At 39.0% G+C, this 22,038-nt stretch overlaps 1 protein-coding gene across 1 annotated transcript; it reads right to left on the reverse strand.

Annotated features, from left to right (window-relative positions):
- Window positions 1-1,183: 1,183 nt before the first annotated feature.
- Window positions 1,184-1,644, reverse strand: LOC142448860 (large ribosomal subunit protein uL24-like). The gene has a single exon (XM_075550698.1). It carries the CDS (start codon window positions 1,619-1,621, stop codon window positions 1,184-1,186), a length of 438 nt encoding a protein of 145 aa, XP_075406813.1. The 5' UTR covers window positions 1,622-1,644.
- Window positions 1,645-22,038: the final 20,394 nt, after the last annotated feature.

Here is a 22,038-nt window from a genome sequence, read left to right on the forward strand (position 1 = left end):
CCATATGAGATAATCGGGGGAGAGTTTGTTTTTCCAGGTATTTGTACATGTCTTCCAGGTCGCTGTATTCCTCAGAGTACAGTCCTTCATAGTCCTATGTAATTAGTCTTTTAATTTCATTGGGGTCTGTTGTAATTTCCCCTGTTTCATCCCTCGACCTGAATATTGATATCTGCTCCTTCCTATTTTTTGTTTAGGTTTGCCAATGACTTGTTGCTTCTGTTAATCCTTGTGATGACTCAACTCTTTACTGAGTTGATTTTCTCTGGTGTTTTTTGTTTCCCACTCACTTATTTCTGCCCTGATTTTTCTTTTACTTTTGGATGGATTATTCTGTTGGCTCTGTTCCAATGTTGAAGGTTTTGTGAAAGGGTATCCACCATAAGTCTCTCTTCCTTCTTTATCTGTGCATTTATTGTTATCAAGCTTCCTCTGGTTACTGCTTCTGCTGCATCCCATAGATTTTCTTTTGTCGTTTCCTCATTTTTATTGGTTTCTAGAAACTACCTAACTTCATCTTTAATTTGGGCCAATACCCACTCCTCTTGATGAAGTAAAATATTCATCCTCCACGTATTCACCCTTGTTGTTTAAATCTTTCTTTTGTTGATTTCAAGCTGTATGGCGTATTGGTCAAAGGAAGTCTGAGTGACCTCTCTATATGTCTGATTTTACGGAAATTTAACTTTTGTCCCAGCATGCTATTTTCAAATACATGCCATGTGAGATAGTTAAGGGTTATTGTGCCAAACATGGCCAATAAGTGCATGTGGGATTAATTGAATGGTGGAGAGATAAATGTCTCCGTAAGCCTCACCTTTCTAATTCTCAGGTCTCTTGCTTTCTGATGGTCAACCAGGGTGCAGCTGCCTTAGCCAGTTCCTGCTAAGCCTCACTTCCTATAAGACATCCCTGAGGAGAAGCCACATGAACTTACCATGATGGAGCCCTTGGTGCTGGGGCAGCCGGGTGGAGACCCCTGCCAGCACTGAGGTGCTTACATTTGGCTTTCCTCCTGCACTCAGCATCATTGCATGTGTTTTATGAGATTGAGGTCTTTGTAGTTGCTTTCAGACATATCGGCTAATGTTGGACTTCTGGGCCTGGACAGCACTGGGTTGGGGTGCTTTCTTTTTTCTTTTTCAAATGTGCCACTTTTAATGGAAGTTGTGTACAAGATATTTCACTCTTGCATCTTCTCAAGTGATTCTTCCTTGTATTTGCCCTTTTCCTTTCCTCCTTGGCAAGATTTGGCTTTCTGCTCCAGGATCTTTTTGCCGTCTTTGTCCAGTTTTAACCTCGTAATCACCACCTTGCTGGCGTGAATGCCCACATGGACAGTGGTGCCGTTAGCTTTATCTCGCTGCACCCGCTCAATGTAGATGACGTACTTCTTCCGGTAAACCTGGACCACTTTGCCAATCTGCTGACCTTTGTAGTGTCCTTGCACAACCTGAACTTCATCATCCTTGCGGATAGGCATGGACCGAACATTGTATTTCTGTCTAAGTTCCTTGGAAAGCGGGGAAGACATAATCTTCCTAAGAACGTGGGAAGGGGCATTGAAATGCCTTTTCCGGTTTTTGCTCCGGTCCAAAGTCAGAAAGGGATTGAACTTCATTTTGGCGGCTACTCCTTCAGCGATGGCCCCCAAAGGGAAAATGGGGTGCTTTCTTAAGGTACACTTATCCTTTATATAAAACTCTCTCTTATACATATGAGTTTCTGTGGATTTGTTTCCCTACTGTACCTAGACTAACACACCATGCGAACATGAAAAGAATATGAGGGGCTTTTTGGCAGTTTGGGGGAGAGCTCGGAATATGTCTATCAGTTTGAGTTGTCTTATTGTAGAGTTTAGTTCCATAGTCTTCTTGTTGAGGTTCTTTGCCATTGATTTATCCTTTTGAGAGGGTGGTATATTGATATCTCCTACTATTATTGTTGATCTCAGGATTTCCATTTTCATTTTCTGAAGAATTTGATTGACATATTTTGCAGTCTCTCGTTAGGCACATATACATATAAATGTTGATATTCTGAACAAAGTGAGTGGAAAAGTAATATTTGTAGTGCTGTTTTTGGTTTTGTTTTGTTTTGATGTGTTCTCTAAGTTTTTTTTTCCTGATTTGGAAAAACCCTTACCTCACGATCTATTTTTATGGAGAGATTGGTGGGACAGAGGTTTCATGAGTTACCATTACTATCCTTCAGCTTTTGGAAGATGCCATTCCACTCTCTCTTTTTCTTCATGGTTTCTGTTGATAAGCCTGAGAATATTATTATCTGATTGCCCTTAGCTGCTCTGATAATTTTCTCTTCTTCCTCAATTTTATGCTTTTATATTTTTCCTTTTATATGTTTGGTGTGTTCTTCTTGGGGTGCAATCTAATTGGTATCCTCCTTGCGTCATGGATGATTGTCTAATTATCCTTCATTAAACTTGGGGAGTTTTCTTTGAGGAACTCCTTCACTATCCTGGTTGTTGACTTTTTAATGTCTTGCTCTGATAACCAATTATTCAAAAAAAATTTCTCTTTATAGCATCACTCCTTACTCTAAGACGTTTTCAGCTTCTTTGGTTATCTTTTTAAAATTTTCTTTCACGTTTGTTGGATTCTACTAGACTATCTTTGACGTCAATGATATGCTTCCCTGCCTCATCCAATTTGGTGGTAAGGTGCTCTGTGGACGTTGCTTTGCTTTGCTTTTTCTGCATTTCCCCTTAACTCTTGTATTTCTCTTGATAAGTGGGCTCTATCATCTCAAATTTTCATCCTGTTTTTCTGTATAAATCCCCTAGTACTCTGTGTCACTCTCAACTTCAATCTGAAGATTCCTTTCTGTGAGTTCAAATTTTGCCTCCACTATTCACATCGCTATGTTTAGGTCCCTCCCAACATTGTGTTTTGTTTCTTTTGCTTTTTTGTGGTGACTGGCTGATATGGATTGTTGGCTGCGGGGATATTTGGTGGAGTTCAGCACCATTTTGGGAGTTCAGAAGCCCTATTATTTAATTTTCATAAGCTAGTAGGCATCATTTTTAGGACTACCTGGGGCCAGCTGCATTACAGGCTTGAGCTGTGTATTTATCTGACTTGGGTGTACTCTGACCATAGGCAGCCAGAACTATCTGGAGGGCAAAATGGGTGGCCATCTCAGTAAGGGTGGACAGAACAGACTGATTGCACACAGAAATGTCCTGCACTCATGGGCCTTGGCAAGGGATGGAGCTACTCAAGAGCAACAGACAGGTTGCAGGCTTTGAGCACGAGCAGCAGCATCAGGTCTCCACTAGCAGGAGGGAGGCACTAGGCAGGCTATGAACACATAAGCGGACAGATGATCACAGGACCTGAGCACACAGGATTATGAGGCATATGTATTTACTTGGAAGGTTGGTGGAAAATAGGAATGTTGAGATACACAAAGCAGGTTCTAATTGTTCTGGTGATTGGGGTGCATCATGGTTATATTAAATCAAACAGGGTAATGTTATGAAGAGGAACAATTTTAGAATAATTGGACTACCAGAATAAGACATAACAAAGAAATCAACAGTCAAAATAGTGAGGGAATTGTTAGAGGAAAACTTTCCTACATTAAATGAAAATCAGGCAATCATTCAAGTGGTCGAAAGAACACCAGCCAAACTGAATTCCAAGAAGTAACCAAGACACATAATAGTTAATGTATCCAATTATGAGGAAAAGAAGAAAGTCATAAGAGCAGCTAGGGAAAATCAAATAGTCACTTATAAAGGTACTCTAATAAGAATGTGTTCAGACCAATCAGCAGGTACCATGTAGAAGAGGAGGGAGTAGAGTTACATATTCCAAAAATTGAAGGAAGATAACACAAACCCAAGAATACTAAACCTGGCCAAATTATCTATTAAGATAGATGGAGATGTAAAAGTGTTCTGAGACAAGGGAAACTCAAAGAGTATGTAGAAATAAACCCAGCCCTACAAATGATCCCTGCTTACACAATATGGGCAGAAGATCAACATTCACTGAGCACAAATACGTGATGGTCACATAGAACTCCACCCAGGGGGCAACAAAGAGAAAACAGCCTGCGAGATAGCATTAGCTTAAATGTGGAAGGAAGTCAAGCATGAACCAAACACACTCACAAATGCACAACACTATAATAAGAAAGCGAATGTAGGACAACGCCCAACAAAAAAGGTATAAGATGACATCACCATGTCCAGAGATAGATGTAATAATCCTGAATATCAATGGACTGAATTTAGGCGTTAAATACTGAGGCTAGCAGACTGGCTTAGAAAACACAACCTCTCAATACGTTGCCTACAAGAAGACACATCTCAAGGTTACAGACTTTAAAAATAGGCTGAGAATCAAAGGCTGAAGAAAAACATTCCAAGGAAACAGCAATTCAAAAAAAAAAACACAAACAAACAGGGATTGCAATCCTAATCTCAGATAAACTTGACCTCAAAGTATGAACCATAAAGAGAGATAAGGAGGGAGACTATATAATGATGCCTGGAATTATAGACAAAGAACCACTAAGCATTTTTAACATGTTTTAACCAAACAAGAAACTGGTTGAATATGGCAATCAACGCTCCACAAAATGAAAAAAGAAATCACAGGCACAACAAATTATAATAGGTGACTTCAATATATCATTCTGTGAGAAATATAGATCAAAGAGAAAGAAGCTTAACAAGGAGGCTATGGATCTAAACACTCTAATTAGACAATTTGAATATATATATATATATATATATATATATATATATATATATATATATATATATATATATATATATATATATTTATAGAACCCTCCACCAAAGCACAAAAAAATTTACATTAATTCAAGCCCACAGGGCACATATTCAAAGATAGACCAAACACTAGGGCATAGCATAAGTGGATTCTGCATAAATTTAAGAAGATTGCTATCATATAAACCTCTCTCTGTGACCACTGTGTCATAGGGCTGGAAATCAACAAAAGAAAGATGAAGAAAACAAGGGCAAACAATTGGAGGTTGGATAGCTCTCTATTGCAAAAGGTGTGTGTACTGACCCAGATCAGAGACAAAATTAGGAAAGTTCTACAAACCAATGAGAAATTGAACACAATGTACCAAAACTTATGAGACATTGCAAAGACAGTTATCAGAGGAAGCTTCATAGCAATACATACACACATGAAAAAGGAAATGAGAAGTATGATTGGTATGCTGGCCCAAAATGTATAGTAACTGTATGAAAGTCAACAGGACCATCCTACTAATAGCAAAAGAAAGGAAAATATTAAAACCAGGGCTGAGATTCAGGAGAGAGAAAATCTGAAAACTATGCAAAATATTAATGCTGCTAAAAGTTGGTTCTTTGAAAGGATAAACAGTTTTGAGAGACGATTGGCAAGTTAACCAAAGAAAGGAAAGACGTAATTTCAATAGCTAGGATGAGGGATGACAGAAGAAACATTACTATAGACCCTAATGAAATCAAAAGGACAATTAAACAGGACTATGAAGGACTGTACCACAACAAATTCAACACCTTGGAAGACATGGACAAATTTTTGAAAAAAACAATCCCTCCCTAGACTATCCCCGGTGGATGTCAAGAATCTCAACAGACCGGTAGCAACAGAAGGACATCAAGGGATTACCAACAGAAAAATATCCTCGACCAGATGGCTTCTCACAGGAGAATTCTACCAAGCATTCACGAAGAACTGACACAAACTCTTCCAGAATATAGAAAAATATGGCAAACTCCCGAACTCTTTCTATGAAGCTTCTATAATTTTGATACCAAACCAGGGTTAGGATCCCATAAGAATCAAGAACTACAGACAAATATCTCTAATGAACATCAATGCAAAAATCCTTAACAAATTATAGGCCAATAGAATACAAAAGTATATAAAACAAATAATTCACCATGACCAATTGGGATTCATACCAGGGATTCAGGGATGGTTCAACATACCAAAGACTATTAGTGTCATTCACCACATTGATATGAAAAATTATAAGAACCACATGATACTATCAATAGATATGGAAAAAGCATTCTACAACATCCAACAATGATTCCTATTTAAGACACTCAAGAATAGGACTGGAAGGACAATTCCTCAATATAATAAAAGCTGCATATGAAAAACCAACAGTCAATGTGGTAGTCAAAGGAGAAAATCTGAAAATAATCCCACTGAAAAGGGGACCAGACAAGATTGCCCCTTGTCCCCACTCTTATTTGACATCATACTGGAGGTCTTAACTCACAGTATAAGGCAAAGAAGAGACATCAAAGGTATTCACTTGGGGAAGGAAAAGTTGAAACTAACATTATTCACAGATGATATTATTTTATATATGGAAAATCCCAAATGCTCCACCAGGGTAGTACTGGAAGCAATAGAGGAATATGGCAGAGTGGCAGGATATATGATCAACAAACAGAAGTCTATTGGACTGTTGTACACATCAGACAAGATCACAGAAGAGGAGATCTCAAAAGTGGTATCCTGTGTAATAGCCAAGCACAAATTGAAATATCTAGGGATATACCTGACTAAAAAAGAAAAAGATGTGTATGAGGAAAGCTACAGGACACTATTACAAGAAACCAATGTGACCTCAACAAATGGAAGAATATCCCAAGCTTGTGGATTTGAAGACTCAATATAGTAAAGATGTCAGTTCTGCCCAAGGCACTATATATGTAGTCCCGATAAAATTACCATCATCTTTCTTCAAATAATTGGAAAAACCGATTACCAACTTCATAGGGAGTAGGAAGAAGCCCAGAATTAGCAGAGAACTCCTCAAGAAGAAGGACACTGTGGGAGGGCTTGCTTTACCTGACTTTAGCACATATTATACAGCCACAATGGTCAAAACCATATAGTATTGGTACAATGACAGATACTAAGACCAATGGAAAATAACTGAAAACCCAGAAATAAAATCATCAGCATACAGACAACTGATCTTTGATAAGGCCCCCAAAATATCATATGGGAAGCAGATGCCCTTTTTAACAAGTGGTGCTGGAAAAAACGGATATTTACCTGCAGAAAAATGAAGCAAGACCTTTATCTCACTCCATGAACAAGAATAGACTCAAGGTGGATCACAGACCTCAAGGTAAAACCCCAAACTATTAGGAGCATCAATGAGGGAATTGGGACAAACCTGAGAACTTTGGCGCAGGGATTAATAGGCTATCAGAAATAGGAAAGGACATAAATACAGATGAGTCACAAATTGACAAGTGGGATATACTGCAGATAAAACACCTGTGTGCATCGAAAGAATTCACCAAAAGAGTATTAAGAAGCCACGGACTGGAAAAACATCTTTAGCTATGACACATCATACAAAGGCCTTATTACTAAAATCTATAATACTCTGCTAGTTTCTAGAAAGAAAAAAACAACAACAACTAATTTCTTACTGAGGAGGTGGGCAAAGGACCTGAACAGAAGTTTCACAAGGGCAGAAATCTGAACGGCCTATAAACAAATGATAAAATGTTCCTGGTCATTAGTCATCAGAGAAATGCAAACTAAAACAACTATGAGATAGCACCGAACACCCTCAAAGGTAGCCCAATTCAAAAAATCAGAACGCAACAAGTGTTGGAGGGGCTGTGTTGAGATAGGAACTCTCATCCACTGCTGGTGGACCTGTAGGTATGTACAGCCACTATGGAAATCAATTTGGCGATATCTAAATAGATGGAAATTCATCTACCATATGATGCAGCAATCCCCTTATTGGGCATACACCCAGACGAGGTAAGAAACAAACCACGGCCAGATATCTGTGCTCCGATGTTCATCATGGCACAGTTTACAATTGATAGGACTTGGAAACGACCCAAATTTCCATCAACAGTCAAATGGATTAAAAACTGTGATACTATGCATCCCTAAAAAGCAGTGATGAAAACATGAAGCATATTGCCACATGGGAAAAACTGGAGGAAATTATGCTAAGTGAAGTAAGCCAAGCACAAAGGACAAGTACAACATGAGTCCGCTGAGGTAAGCTTAAAAACTGAGAAGGGCCGTAGGGGAAATAAGTTACTGTATGCATACATTCCTAGGGTGAGGTCAAGGTAGTAGGGCAGGGGCTAAACCAAATCCAGGGATAGAGATGGTAACCAACTAAAAAGGAGTGGGAAAGTTAGTGGGGGGTAAAAGACATGGGTTGGGGGAAGCAGGGCACTAACCCACCCAAGGAGGGGGTGTTGTTTATATCTTCAAAGGGAAAGAGGGACCAGACCAACTCAGTGTCTGACACAGTGGATAGATGTATGGATTGTGATAAGAGTTGTATGAACTCCCAACAAAATGATTTTTTAAAAGAATAAACTGAAGTGAATGAAAAATTTTTAAAATAAATTTAATGGGATAAATGTCTATGTGTATGTATGTAAGCATATATGGTATTTCTCAATTATTTCTTCAGTGTTCAAGAGATTGGTGTGGCCAGGCAAATTTGATGTGGATATCTCTTTTGCAATAATATTAGTTAGCCTACATTTCTTAGTGCATGAGAGATTTTATCCAGCATCCCACTCTACCACCATTGAATATTTTAACAGCTTAACAGAGACATAATTTATGATTTGTAACATTCACGCATTTTACGTGTACAGTTGAGTGATTTTTGGCAAATATCTTGTTGTGCAATCATGACCGCAAGTCAGTTTTAGAAACTGCATCACCCATAAGGTTCCCTCATGCCCAGTTTAATCAATCCTAAGGCCCACCCCAGCCTCAGGCAAACAGAATCTTCTTTCTATCTCTATGGATTTTTATTTCTAGAGACTTTACAGAAATGAAGCCATATGCAATCTTTGGTGTCTGCCTTTTTCATTTGGTTTTAAAATAACTTTTTTAAGTTATTCCAGATTATTTCATTTGTATCAATAGATATTCTTTTTAACTGTTGTGTAACATTCCATTTTAGAGTTATACCATATTCTGTTTATCTAGTCACCAGTTTTTTCTAACTGATATTTGTCTGGAGCCATTACTTGGAAACCTGGACAATGTGGCCAGGCCATTACTTGGAATTTATTAGCCTGAGCTCTTGGTATTCTTCTACCCCAGCCTACATGACAGAGCACTGCAGCTGCCTTTGACATTCCTAGCTTGCCAGACATAGATAAGGAAGTCTCTATCTGTCTGTACAATCCTGTTTTATGGTCAGCATTCCCAGAAAGTACCCAGCCTGTAAAGCTTAAGCAAGCAAGGTGTGATGTTCTTTAGATAAGCACCTATGTCCTGCTTCCACTTGATTGGGTAAAAGATTGTCTTCGCCCTATCTAGTGCCTGCGCCTGATTTGCATAAACATGCCACTCCGTGTACCTGATTGAAGACGGTAAGCCGATACTGAGTCACGGGCAGAGCGCGCTCTCCCGAACTCCCTGATTGGTCTGTCGCCAAAGTACCCTAATTTGCATGTGCGACGGGTGCTTCCCCCATTGCTGGCCCATATAAGCTGTAAACCTTTGTTCAATAAATGAGACTTGATCAGGCTATTGTCTTCTCTCCATTCTCTGTGTCTCTTTTCCCCCCAATTCTCTCCTCCAGGATCCACGCTGAAGTTCCCGCAGGATGGGACAGATATTTAGTTTTAAAAGTTTTTTAAAACAATTTTATAGGCATATATTTCACATATCATACAATTCAAGAGTTCAGTCACATTGGGAAGAGTTGTACAGTCATCACCACAATCAGTTTTAGAGCATCTTCATTCTTGTACTCATTGTTACTAGCTCCCCATTGCCCCCACCTTCCCCTACCATGCCTCCAAGGAACCATTTACCCAGTTACTGTCTCTGTAGATTTCCTATTCTGGATTTCATATACAGAACAGCATTAAAGGAATGAGAAGAAAAGCTACCAACAATAATGAAGTAAAACATAAAAACCTCAATCAAAAGGAAAGAAAATATTAAAACTAGAATAAATTAAAAATTCAGTCTTTTCCTGAATTCTTCACTATTTTCCCTATGTCTACCTGCAGCTTCTTCATCTTCCTCTCAAGTCATTAAAGTACTCAGACTTTAAAAATCATTGCTATCAATTGTGATCAGATAATTCCAGTGCCATTTCCTCCTCAGAAAGCTTTACTGGCTCATTATTCTGGTCACTATTTGAGCAACTCTGTTTCTTACTGTGAACTGAAATTGTCTGCCTCTCAATTTCAGGTTTTGTTTTTTTGTATTTATATGTAAAATCTGATTTGTATTGGTATATTTATAGGCACTCACCATTTGTCTCCTGGTGGGTGTGAGAGAGAACGTGTGCAGTTCTGTTTTCTGTTCATGTTGCAGAGTTGAGGGTAAGTTTGGCTGATGTTGGCTTCTGTCTATCATTGATCAATGATAAAATAATCATTGATCATTTGACCAAAGAGCCAAACTCACTTGAATTGAGTTGACACCAACTAATAATGACCCTACTGGACAGGTTAGAATCACCCTTGTGAGTTTCTGAGACCATAACTCTGTACGGTAGTAGAAAGCCCCGTCTTTCTCTAGAAGAGCAGCTCACCTTTCAGATCATGACCGAACTTCTAACCCCTGCATCAGCGCTCCATCAGGTGGTACAGGAGCAGGTAATGGGCCTCACCTAGTGGGTGGAGATTTAGGAGATATGGGTGTGACTGGGCTGTGTGGGCACAATTTCTGTCTCTTGTTGGAGGGGACAATGAAAAAAACAATCACAAAGAAGGAGTATAAAAAAGAAAATAAGCAAGGAGTAGGAAATAGGCAAGCAACTGCAAGAAAAGAGAATGTAAAACTAAAAAGAATCACAGAAAGAAAATAAGAGAAGAAAGTAAAAACCAGTGAAGAGCAAAAGAAGAGGGAACAATCAAAAATAAACAAATCTAGGGTTGGAAAATGAGCCGATTCCAGGAACCCAAGTGGAAGGCGAATTTTGAGAATGATGAGGACAACGAATGTAAAAGGGTGCTTTGCTCAACTGATGTATGTATGGATTGTGATACGAGTGGTATGAGCTCCAATAAAATGATTTTTAAAAAAGAGAGAAAGTTCATATAATTTGAGAAAAAAATCTAGGGTTGGAAGAGAGAAAGGAGCAGTAAAACACTAAGAGGGTTAAAAAGAGGAAGGGAGGGGGAAAGAAAGGAGAAACATAAAAGAGAGAAAGTAAGGAAAACAGAGAAGAGATAACGAACAGGGAGAGGAAAGTTAAAACACACACTGGAGAAAGCTGGGGCAGGGCAAAGAAGAGCAGAGTGCCCTGGGCAGAGCACCTGGTGGAGGTTGGTGCTCTCTGCCAGAGAAGGAACTTCCAGGCTGTGGAGTGAGGACTGAGGGCTGAAGGATGGACCAGCCAGTCCTAGACGAGCCACCACTAAAAGTGGTGACTAGGATCAGGGCATCTGGTCCAGAAGTCATTCAAACTGGCTTAGAGAGTGGCTGAGTCTGGGTGTTTGTCCCCAGAAGGAACTCCTCCAGGTCCAGAGGGCAGCTGGCAGCAAGGCGGCTGGTTAAGGAAGGAGTTTCTGGCCTCTTAGGAGTGGCAGGAGACAGACAGGGTTGTCAGTGAGCATTCGGCCAGGCTGATGACACAGAGGTCCATGTCCCCCCAGGTGCAGAGGTGGTGCTCTGTCCTTTTGTGGAGCAGGGGCTGTGCAGGGAATGGGTGGGGTCATTGGCTATTAGTGGGCAAGGGTGGGGGCTGACCCATGCTTCTGGTGCTTAGGAGGGTGGTTACCAATCACCAGTCTGTGTTTGTGCTGTCAGGCCATTGTCTTGATTGAATGCTGCCTGCAAACATTCAAGATGGCCGTGCTGTGTCAGACTAGCTGACAATCCACAGGCTCCATCAGATTCAGCTCTCAAGTTTTTCAGCTTCTTCTCTTAGTCAGTGTTCAATCCACTTCTCTAGCCTTTCCTCTGAAACTCAGGACCCCAGCATGCTCACATGTATCTGCTTCATTTGATGTCTCCTGCCTTGGTTGTAGAGTGGTGGTTTTCAACATTCCTAATGCCTCGACCATTTAATACAGTCCCCCGTGTTGTGGTGAACCCCAGCTGTGGTAGTCACCGAATCTGGTGTCAATTTAACGACTAAGAGTGTGTAGCGGTGGAGACTAGACTGTAAATCTGGAGATAGCCAATGAGACTTCTGTGTAGGCATGGCCTTCTAAGAATTCTGGGAAATCTGGTACTTCCTCCTTGGAGGCAGAAGACACTTCTCTCTCTCTCTCTCTCTCTCTCTCTCTCTCTCTCTCTCTCTCTCTCTCTCTCTCTCTCTCTCTGCCACTCCCTGGGGCACATTTGCAGAAGACAAGCCACATGGATGCAACTGGACCTCTGAAGCCGGAGAAGCCACAGAGAGACCCCTGCCAGCACTGAGATGCTTACAATGGCACTGGACCCAAAGGCTTTCCACCCGCTGGATTGTGATCGTCCTGCATTTAGCTTCATTGCATGTGCTTCATAAGTCTGAAAAAGACTTTATAGATTGGTAACAGACATATAGGCTAAAATAAGACATGGCCTTAGATTGGACTGGGTTGGATGTTTTCTTAATGTACGCTTGCTTTTGTATGTAGACCTCTTCCTTAGACAAAGATGTGTGTCCACGGATTTGTTTCTCTAGTCTACCAGGACAAACACACTAACCATAAAACTATTTTCATTTCTACTTCATAACTGTAATTTTGCTACTGTTATGAATCAGGCAACCCCTGTGAAAGCGTCGTTCAATCCCCAGAGGGGTTGAGACCCACAGGTTGAGAATCACTGTTGTAGCAGGTCTGTGTGGCGTGCCTGCGTACTCTGCCATCTTTCCGAAGGTCTTGGATCCTATTGACTTGCGCCTATTCTTCTTTCCACTTACTTAGTCGTATATTTCCAAGATTTAAAAATTAATTAATTAATTGATTGTGGCAGTTACATAATCTGTTAACTTGCAAAAAGGTGGCGTCTAGACTGTCAATCAGGCCATAGCCAAGGAGACCTTTTATCTACCAGTTTTTGACACTTAACAATGCATGATAAGACTCCCATAAACATTCATGAACAAATCACCTTATAGACGTATATTTTTATTTCTCATGTATAGATACCTCCGTGTAGAATTGTTGGATTACATGTGGGTATCTGTTAAACTTTTTAAGGAGCTATCAAACAGCACCTCAAAATGACCATCGCAGTCACATAATGACTGTGGATGCAACCTCCGCTTCAATGCTTGCCGTCTTAAGTCTTTCTGGTTACAGTCATTCTAGTGGATGTGTAGACGCATCTTTTATGGGTTTAATTTTTATTCCCCTAGTGAGTAATGATATAAGCATTTTCCATGTGTTTAGTAACTGAATATTTACTAATTGAATGTCTTCTTTGGTGAAATACGTGTTCTAATAATTTGCTCATTTAGTTAGGTTGTTAAGTCATTGAATTATAAGTGTTCCATATATAATATTGAAAAAAAGTGTCAATATGCGTTTTGCAAAGAAATCCATCTGTGGCTGGTCTTTTTTTCCTTAATGGTATTTTTTGAAAATTAAAATTGATAGTTAAAATTATCAATTATTCTTTTAATAAATCTTTGATTTTATTATCAAAGCAAAATGTTATTTCATGGTTTATTTTTAAATATTTATAATTTTATTTCTTAAATTTAGATCTAGGATTCATTTTAAATTAACTTTGTTCATATGGTATAAAGTAAGAGACTAGAATGAACTTTTCCTTGTGGTTAATCAATCTTCGCAGGCATCATTTTCTTGAAAAACTACCATAGTCCTCAGTGAATGAATTAGTTTTCAAAGTTAATTGACCATAAGTTCAAGAGTTTCCCTTGACTAAATACAAATCACAGTAATATTATAAATTATTTCCCGTGTAAATGAACCTTCACCTATGGAATGCAATGTGAGGCCAGTGTAGACATCAATGCATATTCCTCACTTTAAGTGAATCAATTGAAATTTCTATCTATCCAAAGATTATAAGCCCAGCCAACCTGAGTTCCTGAATCTACAATGTGCAAGTCCTACCTGAGATCTATTTTTCTGTATCATCATAATCTTGAAATAATACTTGGTAAACCAGACAGCTTGTCCTAATACTACTGTGCAGAATTGTCCAAACTTTAATCACCAACAAATATGTATTGAACATTGAAGGATTCAAAGAAATATATAAAAGAAAATATTTCACTGGTATGATGAGCCAGGTTGCCTAACATCCACTGAAGTTGGTGGTGTCAGTACTACATTGATTATAAATATCTTAAACATCACCATCGGGTTTAACATCTGATTCTCTCTACTCCAGGAGAAAATGATCAAGATGGAGAAATAAGAAAGTTACATTGTTAAAATACTCAAAGTAATACCTGTTATGTTGGACTGACAAAAGGGACAATCATAGAGAGCAACAGATAGTAGAAATCATAGAGACATGTTTCTAAAGATAAATAACATCAAATTTTGGTAAGAATGATATTGTTATTTATGCTCTGAAGAGTTACAATTTATCAATAGCACAGCTATCCTAAAGCGGAAATGTCCTACAGAAATAGTTTCTACAACAACATTATTGCTTACTACCATAAAGTGGCTGCCTGCAAGGTGCCAGGAACTATGCTAGGCTATGAACTACACTGTCTTGAATCTTTACAACAAATCAAATCAGCAGAAATAGTACTGTAAACATAGACATCACTTGACGAGTATGGAATTCAAAGGCCAGGAAGTGACCCTATATTAAAATAAAATATAACAAACCCCATAAAGCTTACTCTTCTTAAAACTTCCTCACCCTGAAAAGCAAACTGAAAACTCAAGGATGCATAAGTAGATCCAAAATTGGTCATCTTCAATGTCTCTTTCCTGCAGGAAAGGGCTGGAATTCAGTCACTGACATTAGGACTAGTCATGATGATGGCAGATCTTAGATCAGTCCATGTGCTAGTCTCAGTTTCTCACAATCATGTCCTACCATTGTCCTTGGTGCCACCCCTTTGCTTCCATCGGTCACCACTGCCCAAGCACAGCAATCTAGTGGTACATCAGGTGAGGGGAAGGGCTTCCTCACTGTGGTTTTGAATCTTTAGTGCTAGAAGAAAGACTTCTCCTCTCCCCACCATTTTACTGGGTCCTGGATACTGCTGCATACATCACAGTGAAGCACATTCCTGATTATGATTATGGTACTGGGACAATAAGGAGCTACATTCTCAAGTAAACTCTATGACAAGATTTAAGCCTTTGTCAGACATCCATACTCAAGCCCTTGGTAGTTGAAGAACTTCTTGGCTCTTCTACTAACAAGATCACCACAACTCCTGCTCCAGGATTATTTATTGAATTGACTGCTATTTTCTTTAGAAGAAAATTCCACATATGACTTCATCCTTGTTTCAGAGCTAAAAAACAGAGGTTAAGAGAATTTATGTGAACTGCCTAAGAACAACACAGTGAACATAAAATGCAAACTTAGGCCTTTAAGTCCCCAAGCTGTTATTTTTCACTCTGTTCTAATATCTACAAAATCATTGACATGTGCAGAAAGTCAATCCTGAGCAGATTGGAATTGAGAAAATAGCAGCCTAAATGTCTGTCATCCTCATACACACACCTCATCAAAAAGGTACTTGGCACAAAGCACATAGAGCCTCTTGTTCTCGTGTGTTTTCTCATCTAAGAGACTATGTGTGGAAACCAGGCTATAGACAGTGAGTAAAAATCTCAAACCTACTTATTAATGGGATAAAAAATTCAATTGAGTTTTACTCTGAAATATGCTCATAGAATATGACAAATAAAGACAGATTGCAGGACAGACAAAGAGAAACATTCTTATGTTGCCTTCTTGTGGTGAACAAGTTCATATTAAGATGACAGGAAACAAGTCTTTTGGTCCTGGCTTTACCATTAGTCAATTTTGTGTCTACTTCCGTAGACATTGGATACATGCATGTGTTACTCTGGGTAGACTAAAGAAACAAATTCATAGACACTCATATGTATATAAGAAAGACTTTTATATACAAAAGCAATTGAATATTTAGAGAATATCCCAGCCTAGTCCAGATGAAGTCCATAAGTCTATTAGTCCATAAGTCTAATACTAATTTATAAAGTCCTCTTCAGACTCACAAAACACATACAATGATGCCGAACACAGGAAGATCACAGGCCAGTGGGTGGCAAGTCTTGTGGAACCAGTGGTGGTGTGAGCATCTCAGCACTGGCAGGGGTCTCTATGTGGTTCCTCCACTCAGGGAATTAGCGTAGTTCCACGTGTCTTGTAAGTGGAAATGTCTTCCCGAGAGTGAGCAGAGAGATAGTCTCCTACCTCTTAGGAGGAATACAGGAGTTTCTAGAATCCTCAGGAGAAGGCCATGCCCACACAGAGGCCTCATTGGCTATGACCTGATTGACAGACTAGACTCTACCCCTTCACTCTTAATCCTCAACTTTACAACAGATTATGTAACTACCACAGTGCACCTGCGGGTTTGGGCATCTAGATTTAAAAAAAAAAGAATATGTAGAAGAAAGGTCTAATATAAATTACACTACACAATAAGATATGTTCTTAGTTGAACAACTCAATAATATGAATGAAATTCTAAATGGGTCTACATCTCTCACTCTAGGAAGTATTTTTATTTTTCTGGCTCATAGTTGGTTATACAAGTTCTTTCATTGACTGTTCAGTGACATTTTATTAACTTTAAAGGTTATGTACAGGAAAAAGTGTCAATCAAAAAGGTAGCCCTTGATTAAATTTGATGTGTATACACCTAGGTAACCACAATCAAGACACAATGCATTTTCTACTGCATCCCAAAAACTTCTTGTGACCCTTTGCAGTGCTTTAGGGTACAAAAGAGACCCAAATCTCAAATATAGTTTAAGAAGTTTATTAAGTCTTAAATGATACAAAGAAAAGACAAAGACACATCATCCATATGAGGGAAACCATTAGAACACATTTTATTAGAATATATATATCATGAGAATATATTTAAATATATATTAAGAGCTATACACATATACTTTTAATTGACTGAAAACCATTATATCCTATGGTGTTGAAATAAACTGAACAATAATTCCTTGAAAAGACACCTGGTCTTTATATTTTCAACACTGCATGTTGACATGGGACAGAGTTTCTAGCACGTAGTAGACACCCAAGAAACAAATCTGTCTTGAAAGGCGTATAGCCAGACTGAATCTTAGAGGGAAGGAGGTCAAGGCTTCGTCTTATGTACTGTGAACATAATGTCAGGAGAGACCAGTCCCGAGAGAAGGACATCATGCTTGGTAAGGAAGAGGGGCTTTCAGTGAGATGGATTGACACAGTGGCTGCAACAGTGGGCCCAAGCATAGGAACAACTGTGTAGATAGTGCAGGACTCGGCAGTGTTTCATTTTATTGTGCATAGGGTTGCTTTGAGACAGAACCAACTCAATGGTACCTTGCTCATGAGTAAAGGAATAAAACTGTCCAATATTAGCAGTGCCTGGTTCATCATGAACAACAAATATTTCAGATAATTTAAATATTGACCATTCAAACAAGGTAGGTACTAATCATTTTTGTAAAACTTTATATATCAAGCCATAACTGAAAACACTCTACCACATGAACAGCTTATATTTTGGAATCTCTAAAAGGTTATGAGTATATCCCCGCTGAACACACAGGGTCAATCGATTAAAAAAACAAAGTGTTTCATTGTTAAAACGATAAATTCTAATCTGCAGATGAGGCCTTCAATTTCATCTTTTCCACAAGGCAAGAAATTTGTGGAAGCTTCAAAAACATTGTGGAAATATCCCATTGTCTCTTAATTTCACTTTTCCATAAACTTTTTGAAGCTCTCATACATGTTTATATAAGTTGAATTTTAATAGCCTTTATGTGACTCTATAAAAAAGCAGCTTGTGTTATACAGATAGGTTTCCTAATACAAGCAATATGATCATGTTGATAATCAGAAAGGATCACAGGAAAATATTGCAGAGTTGTTAATTTTTCAGTATTACCAAAGTTGGGTTTATGGTTTATTGTCTCAAATTACATCAATATGTGGGATAACTTCCTAGAGAAATGTGCCATAACATTTCCCAGAGACACTTAGATGGCTGAATTAGAAATTTAGAAAGTCTAGTTCCAACCAAATCTATTGCATCATAGACCTACCAAGCAGAAAAAGCATGTGTCTTAGTTAGTTAGTGTTGCTATAGCAAAAGTAACACGAGTTGTTGGCTGTAACAGCAGACGTTTATGTTCTCACTGTTTAGGAGTCAGAAGGCCCAATTCTGGGCCCCAGCTCTAGGATAAGGATTTCGCTCTGTCAGCCTTGGAAAAAGGTCCCTATTTCTTCGAGCCTATGCTGCTGGGTGATCTACATGCGATTCGTCAATCATCTCTTATGATCAGGAAATTCTCAGCAAAGATGCACCGGGTTCAAAGATGTGCTCCAGTTCTGGCTATACTTTCTTGGTGGTAGTTGGTCCTTCGTTCTTTGTTTGGTTTGCTCTCCTTTTACCTCTTTTACAATAAAAGCTGATGCAGACCACAACCCAACAAAACTCCCCTCATGTCAGATCTGGGGTGTGACCGGAGTGAGAATGTTGCATCCCACCTTAACCTCCTTATTGCATCAGGTCACATCAGGAAAATGGTCACATAGATATATAACTGCCATAACACTGACACATATTTTGGTTGAACACTACTCATTTCCTGGCAGTGACCTTTTGCTACTCTGGACATTTTACATCCCATCTAATGATTCAGAAGGTCAAAGATGTTACAAATCATTTGCACACAATTACTAACCCAACAGCTTGTAGTGTGAGCCCACTCACTGATGCTATAAAGAACTTACTGATATGCTTCCATAAAAATGATAGCCAAGAATAAAATCCTATGAAAAATTATAATTTCTAAGATATTGAGTCTCCATGAGTTGCAACTGACTTGATGACAAGTTCATTTTTTGGTTTTCTAAGGATTCAGTATCTGTACATCTCAAAGGATAGGTTTTGACTAGGCTTAAATATCTGTGATATTAGTGAATAATGTTATACCTGAGAGACTATGGGCCAAGGAACAACCAAGCCAGCCAGTGGTGTGAAATTTAAAGGATCAAGAAAGCGCCCATGGCTCTGCTGGGTGGAATGAAGCAAAAGCCCAAAGAAGAAGGTGTCTGGAAAACAGCCCTGAGGACATGAAGGATGACTGCCATGGTTCCAGTCTGCTTCCAAACACTTCTCCCTCCCCGCACTGTCTGCTGTACAACACCCAAGAGGTAGAGCTCAACTGAAATCATTCTGAGAAATAAGATGTCAATGACCATAGTACCTAATTACATTGTCACACACTGATGGTGGATGGAGGAGAAAAAAGGAAAGAAAAAGAAATTAGTTCACATCTTCATACCTATATACCTAGTTACCATCGCCCATCTGCTAGTTTGTCATAATGTCATGGCTTTCATGTTTGTAGTAGTTACATAATTTCATGTCAACTTGATTAATCACATGTAGGGGTGGAGTCTAGCCTGTCAATCAGTTCACAAGGTAACACCGACCAGGAGGATTCTGGGAACTTCCTCTTTTCTCCTGTAAGGAAGACCATGCTCTCTCTCTGAGATTCCTGTTGACAAGTCACATGAAGCTATGCTGATGACAGTCAGAACCCTGGAGCTGGAGGAGGCACGTGGAGACCCATGCCAGGCCTGAGATTCTTCCGTAGCCACAGAATCCACCAGACTTTCCACCCTCTGGCCTGTGATCTTCCTGCACTTGGCATCATTGCATGTGTTGTGTGAATCTGAAGAGGACCTCATGGGCGAATACCTAATTCACAAACTTGATCTGGACTGGACTGGGGTGCATAATTATTTCTTGATATAAAGCTCTCTCTCACACACACGAGTATTCCTGGATTTGTTTCTCTAGTCCACCTACACTGACACAATGTTGTGATTTTTGGAAGCTGTATCTCTAGTATTTCAAATACCTGTAGGGTCACCCATGATAAATAACATTCATCAGAGCTTTCAGAGTAAGACAATCTAGAAATAAAGGCCTCGTGATCCATTTCCAAATATAAGTCGATGAGAATCGTTTGGAGCACAAGTGAATATCTCCATTACAGTGATGGGGCATGAAGCCCCCAAGATGGAAGGCACTTAAAATATGACAGAGGAATAATACACCCAAATAATTCTGTTTTATAAGCAGCACTACAGAATGCACCTTAGAGCTAGGAATATAACAATTTCAACTCACTTACTTTAGCTAGGTCACCAGGAAAAACAAATAGCCAGAAAAGAACATCATCCTTGGTAAAGTTGGCCAAGGTAAGGGAGACCCCTCAGCAATATTGGCTGATACAGTGTCAAAAAGTATGGATTCAAACAGAACAATAATCATGCAGAAAGTACAAGATGGAAAAAATTTTGTTCTGTTAGGACACCGTCACTCAGAGTCGACTCCATGGTAACTAACAAAAGCAAAAACAGCATCCCCAATTACAATTAAAGTTCTCCTCATATTTGAGAATCAGTCCACTGAATAATGTGAAATATTTCATTGTTTAGTGGGTATACACCTTATTTTTAAATTTTCTTTATTTATCTTGTTGAAAATATACAAACAAAACATTCACCAATTTGATCACATATTGTAATGGCTAGGTTTTGTGTCAACTTGTTACATCTGTAGGAAGGTCAGGGCGGAGTCCAACCTCTAATCTCCTTGGACGTGTGGAGTTTTTATAAGAAATGCTGAGGATAACTGATCTCTCTGTCTCTTGCTGTCCTCCTTCATGCTTGCTTGGGTCCTGCTTCTGGGATTGACTATTTGTGACATGCCAACCCTGGGTACTTTTGATGCCCTGTCATATTCCTGCAGACCTTGAATTCCTGAGATTCTACACCCTGAGGTCTGTGATTTTCCAGTTTTCTGAGTCACCTCCTGTCTTAATGACTGGCAGTTGTGTGACTCTGTAGGGGCCTCCAGTCAGCATCTGACACATGGACTTCATGGACTTCAGTTGGACTGGGCTGGGCTGCTTCCTTGATACACAGATCTTTCTGGATATAAAGCTCTTTTTAATATAAAAAATCTCTTTCTTTTGTATTTATGAGTGTCACTGGTTTTGTTTCTCTACAAAATTAAACCTCCACAAATAGATGGTTCTTTTTTTAAAAAAATTTTTATGAAGAATTAAATGAAGTCTAAAAAAGAAAATCCTTTTACAATAGAAAATTCATACACATTTTGTTCCATGAAATGTATTGCAATTTCCAAAATGTAACATCACTTATTCCACTTCTTCCCTGTGTTTATCATATTAATTCCTCCTTATTTCCTAATACTTCCTGACTTCTGAACTTTGTCGCTGGGCAAATACTGCCCTTTGGATCTCCAATTATTTTAAAGGGTTCATATCTCTCTGGGGTCCCTCTTCACCTTATAGATCTGTGTCTTGTTCAGCTGAAAAATTTGTGCGGTTGTAGTGAGTTCAATTCACAGCCTGAAAGGTCATAATTTCATGTGGTCCAGCAGACTATTCAACTATGAAGTCTGGTGTTTTCTATGATTTTGAGTTTTGTTCCTCATTTACCTACCACTGCATCCAGGACTTTTAATGTGATCCCTTTCAGAGCAGTTGATAGTGGTAGCAGGAACCATGTAGTGTTTTGTTTGTTTGATTGGTTGGTTTCAGAGTCATAGAGGTTAAAATTTATATGATCCATTGGTCTATTTGGGCTAATTGTTTCCACGAATCTTTGAGTTTCTTTTCTGTACTTTGCTCTGATTGGGGAGAAAGCACTAGGTGCACCTTAAATGGCAACTCATGAGCTTTTAAGATCCTTGTTGCTAATCATCAAAATAGGATGTGCAACATTGTCTCTGTGGACTCTGTTATACCAATTGACATTGTTGTACCCCAAGATTATGGTCCTGAGTCCTTGAGCCAACAAGTCATTCTCTCAATGG

Source organism: Tenrec ecaudatus, chromosome 5 (genome assembly GCF_050624435.1).
Source record: "Tenrec ecaudatus isolate mTenEca1 chromosome 5, mTenEca1.hap1, whole genome shotgun sequence".
NCBI classification, from domain to species: Eukaryota; Metazoa; Chordata; class Mammalia; order Afrosoricida; family Tenrecidae; genus Tenrec; species Tenrec ecaudatus.

Excerpts from the sequence above, each read along its gene's own strand:
- LOC142448860 (XM_075550698.1), bottom strand. The coding sequence starts at position 1,621 with ATGAAGTTCAATCCCTTTCTGACTTTGGACCGGAGCAAAAACCGGAAA.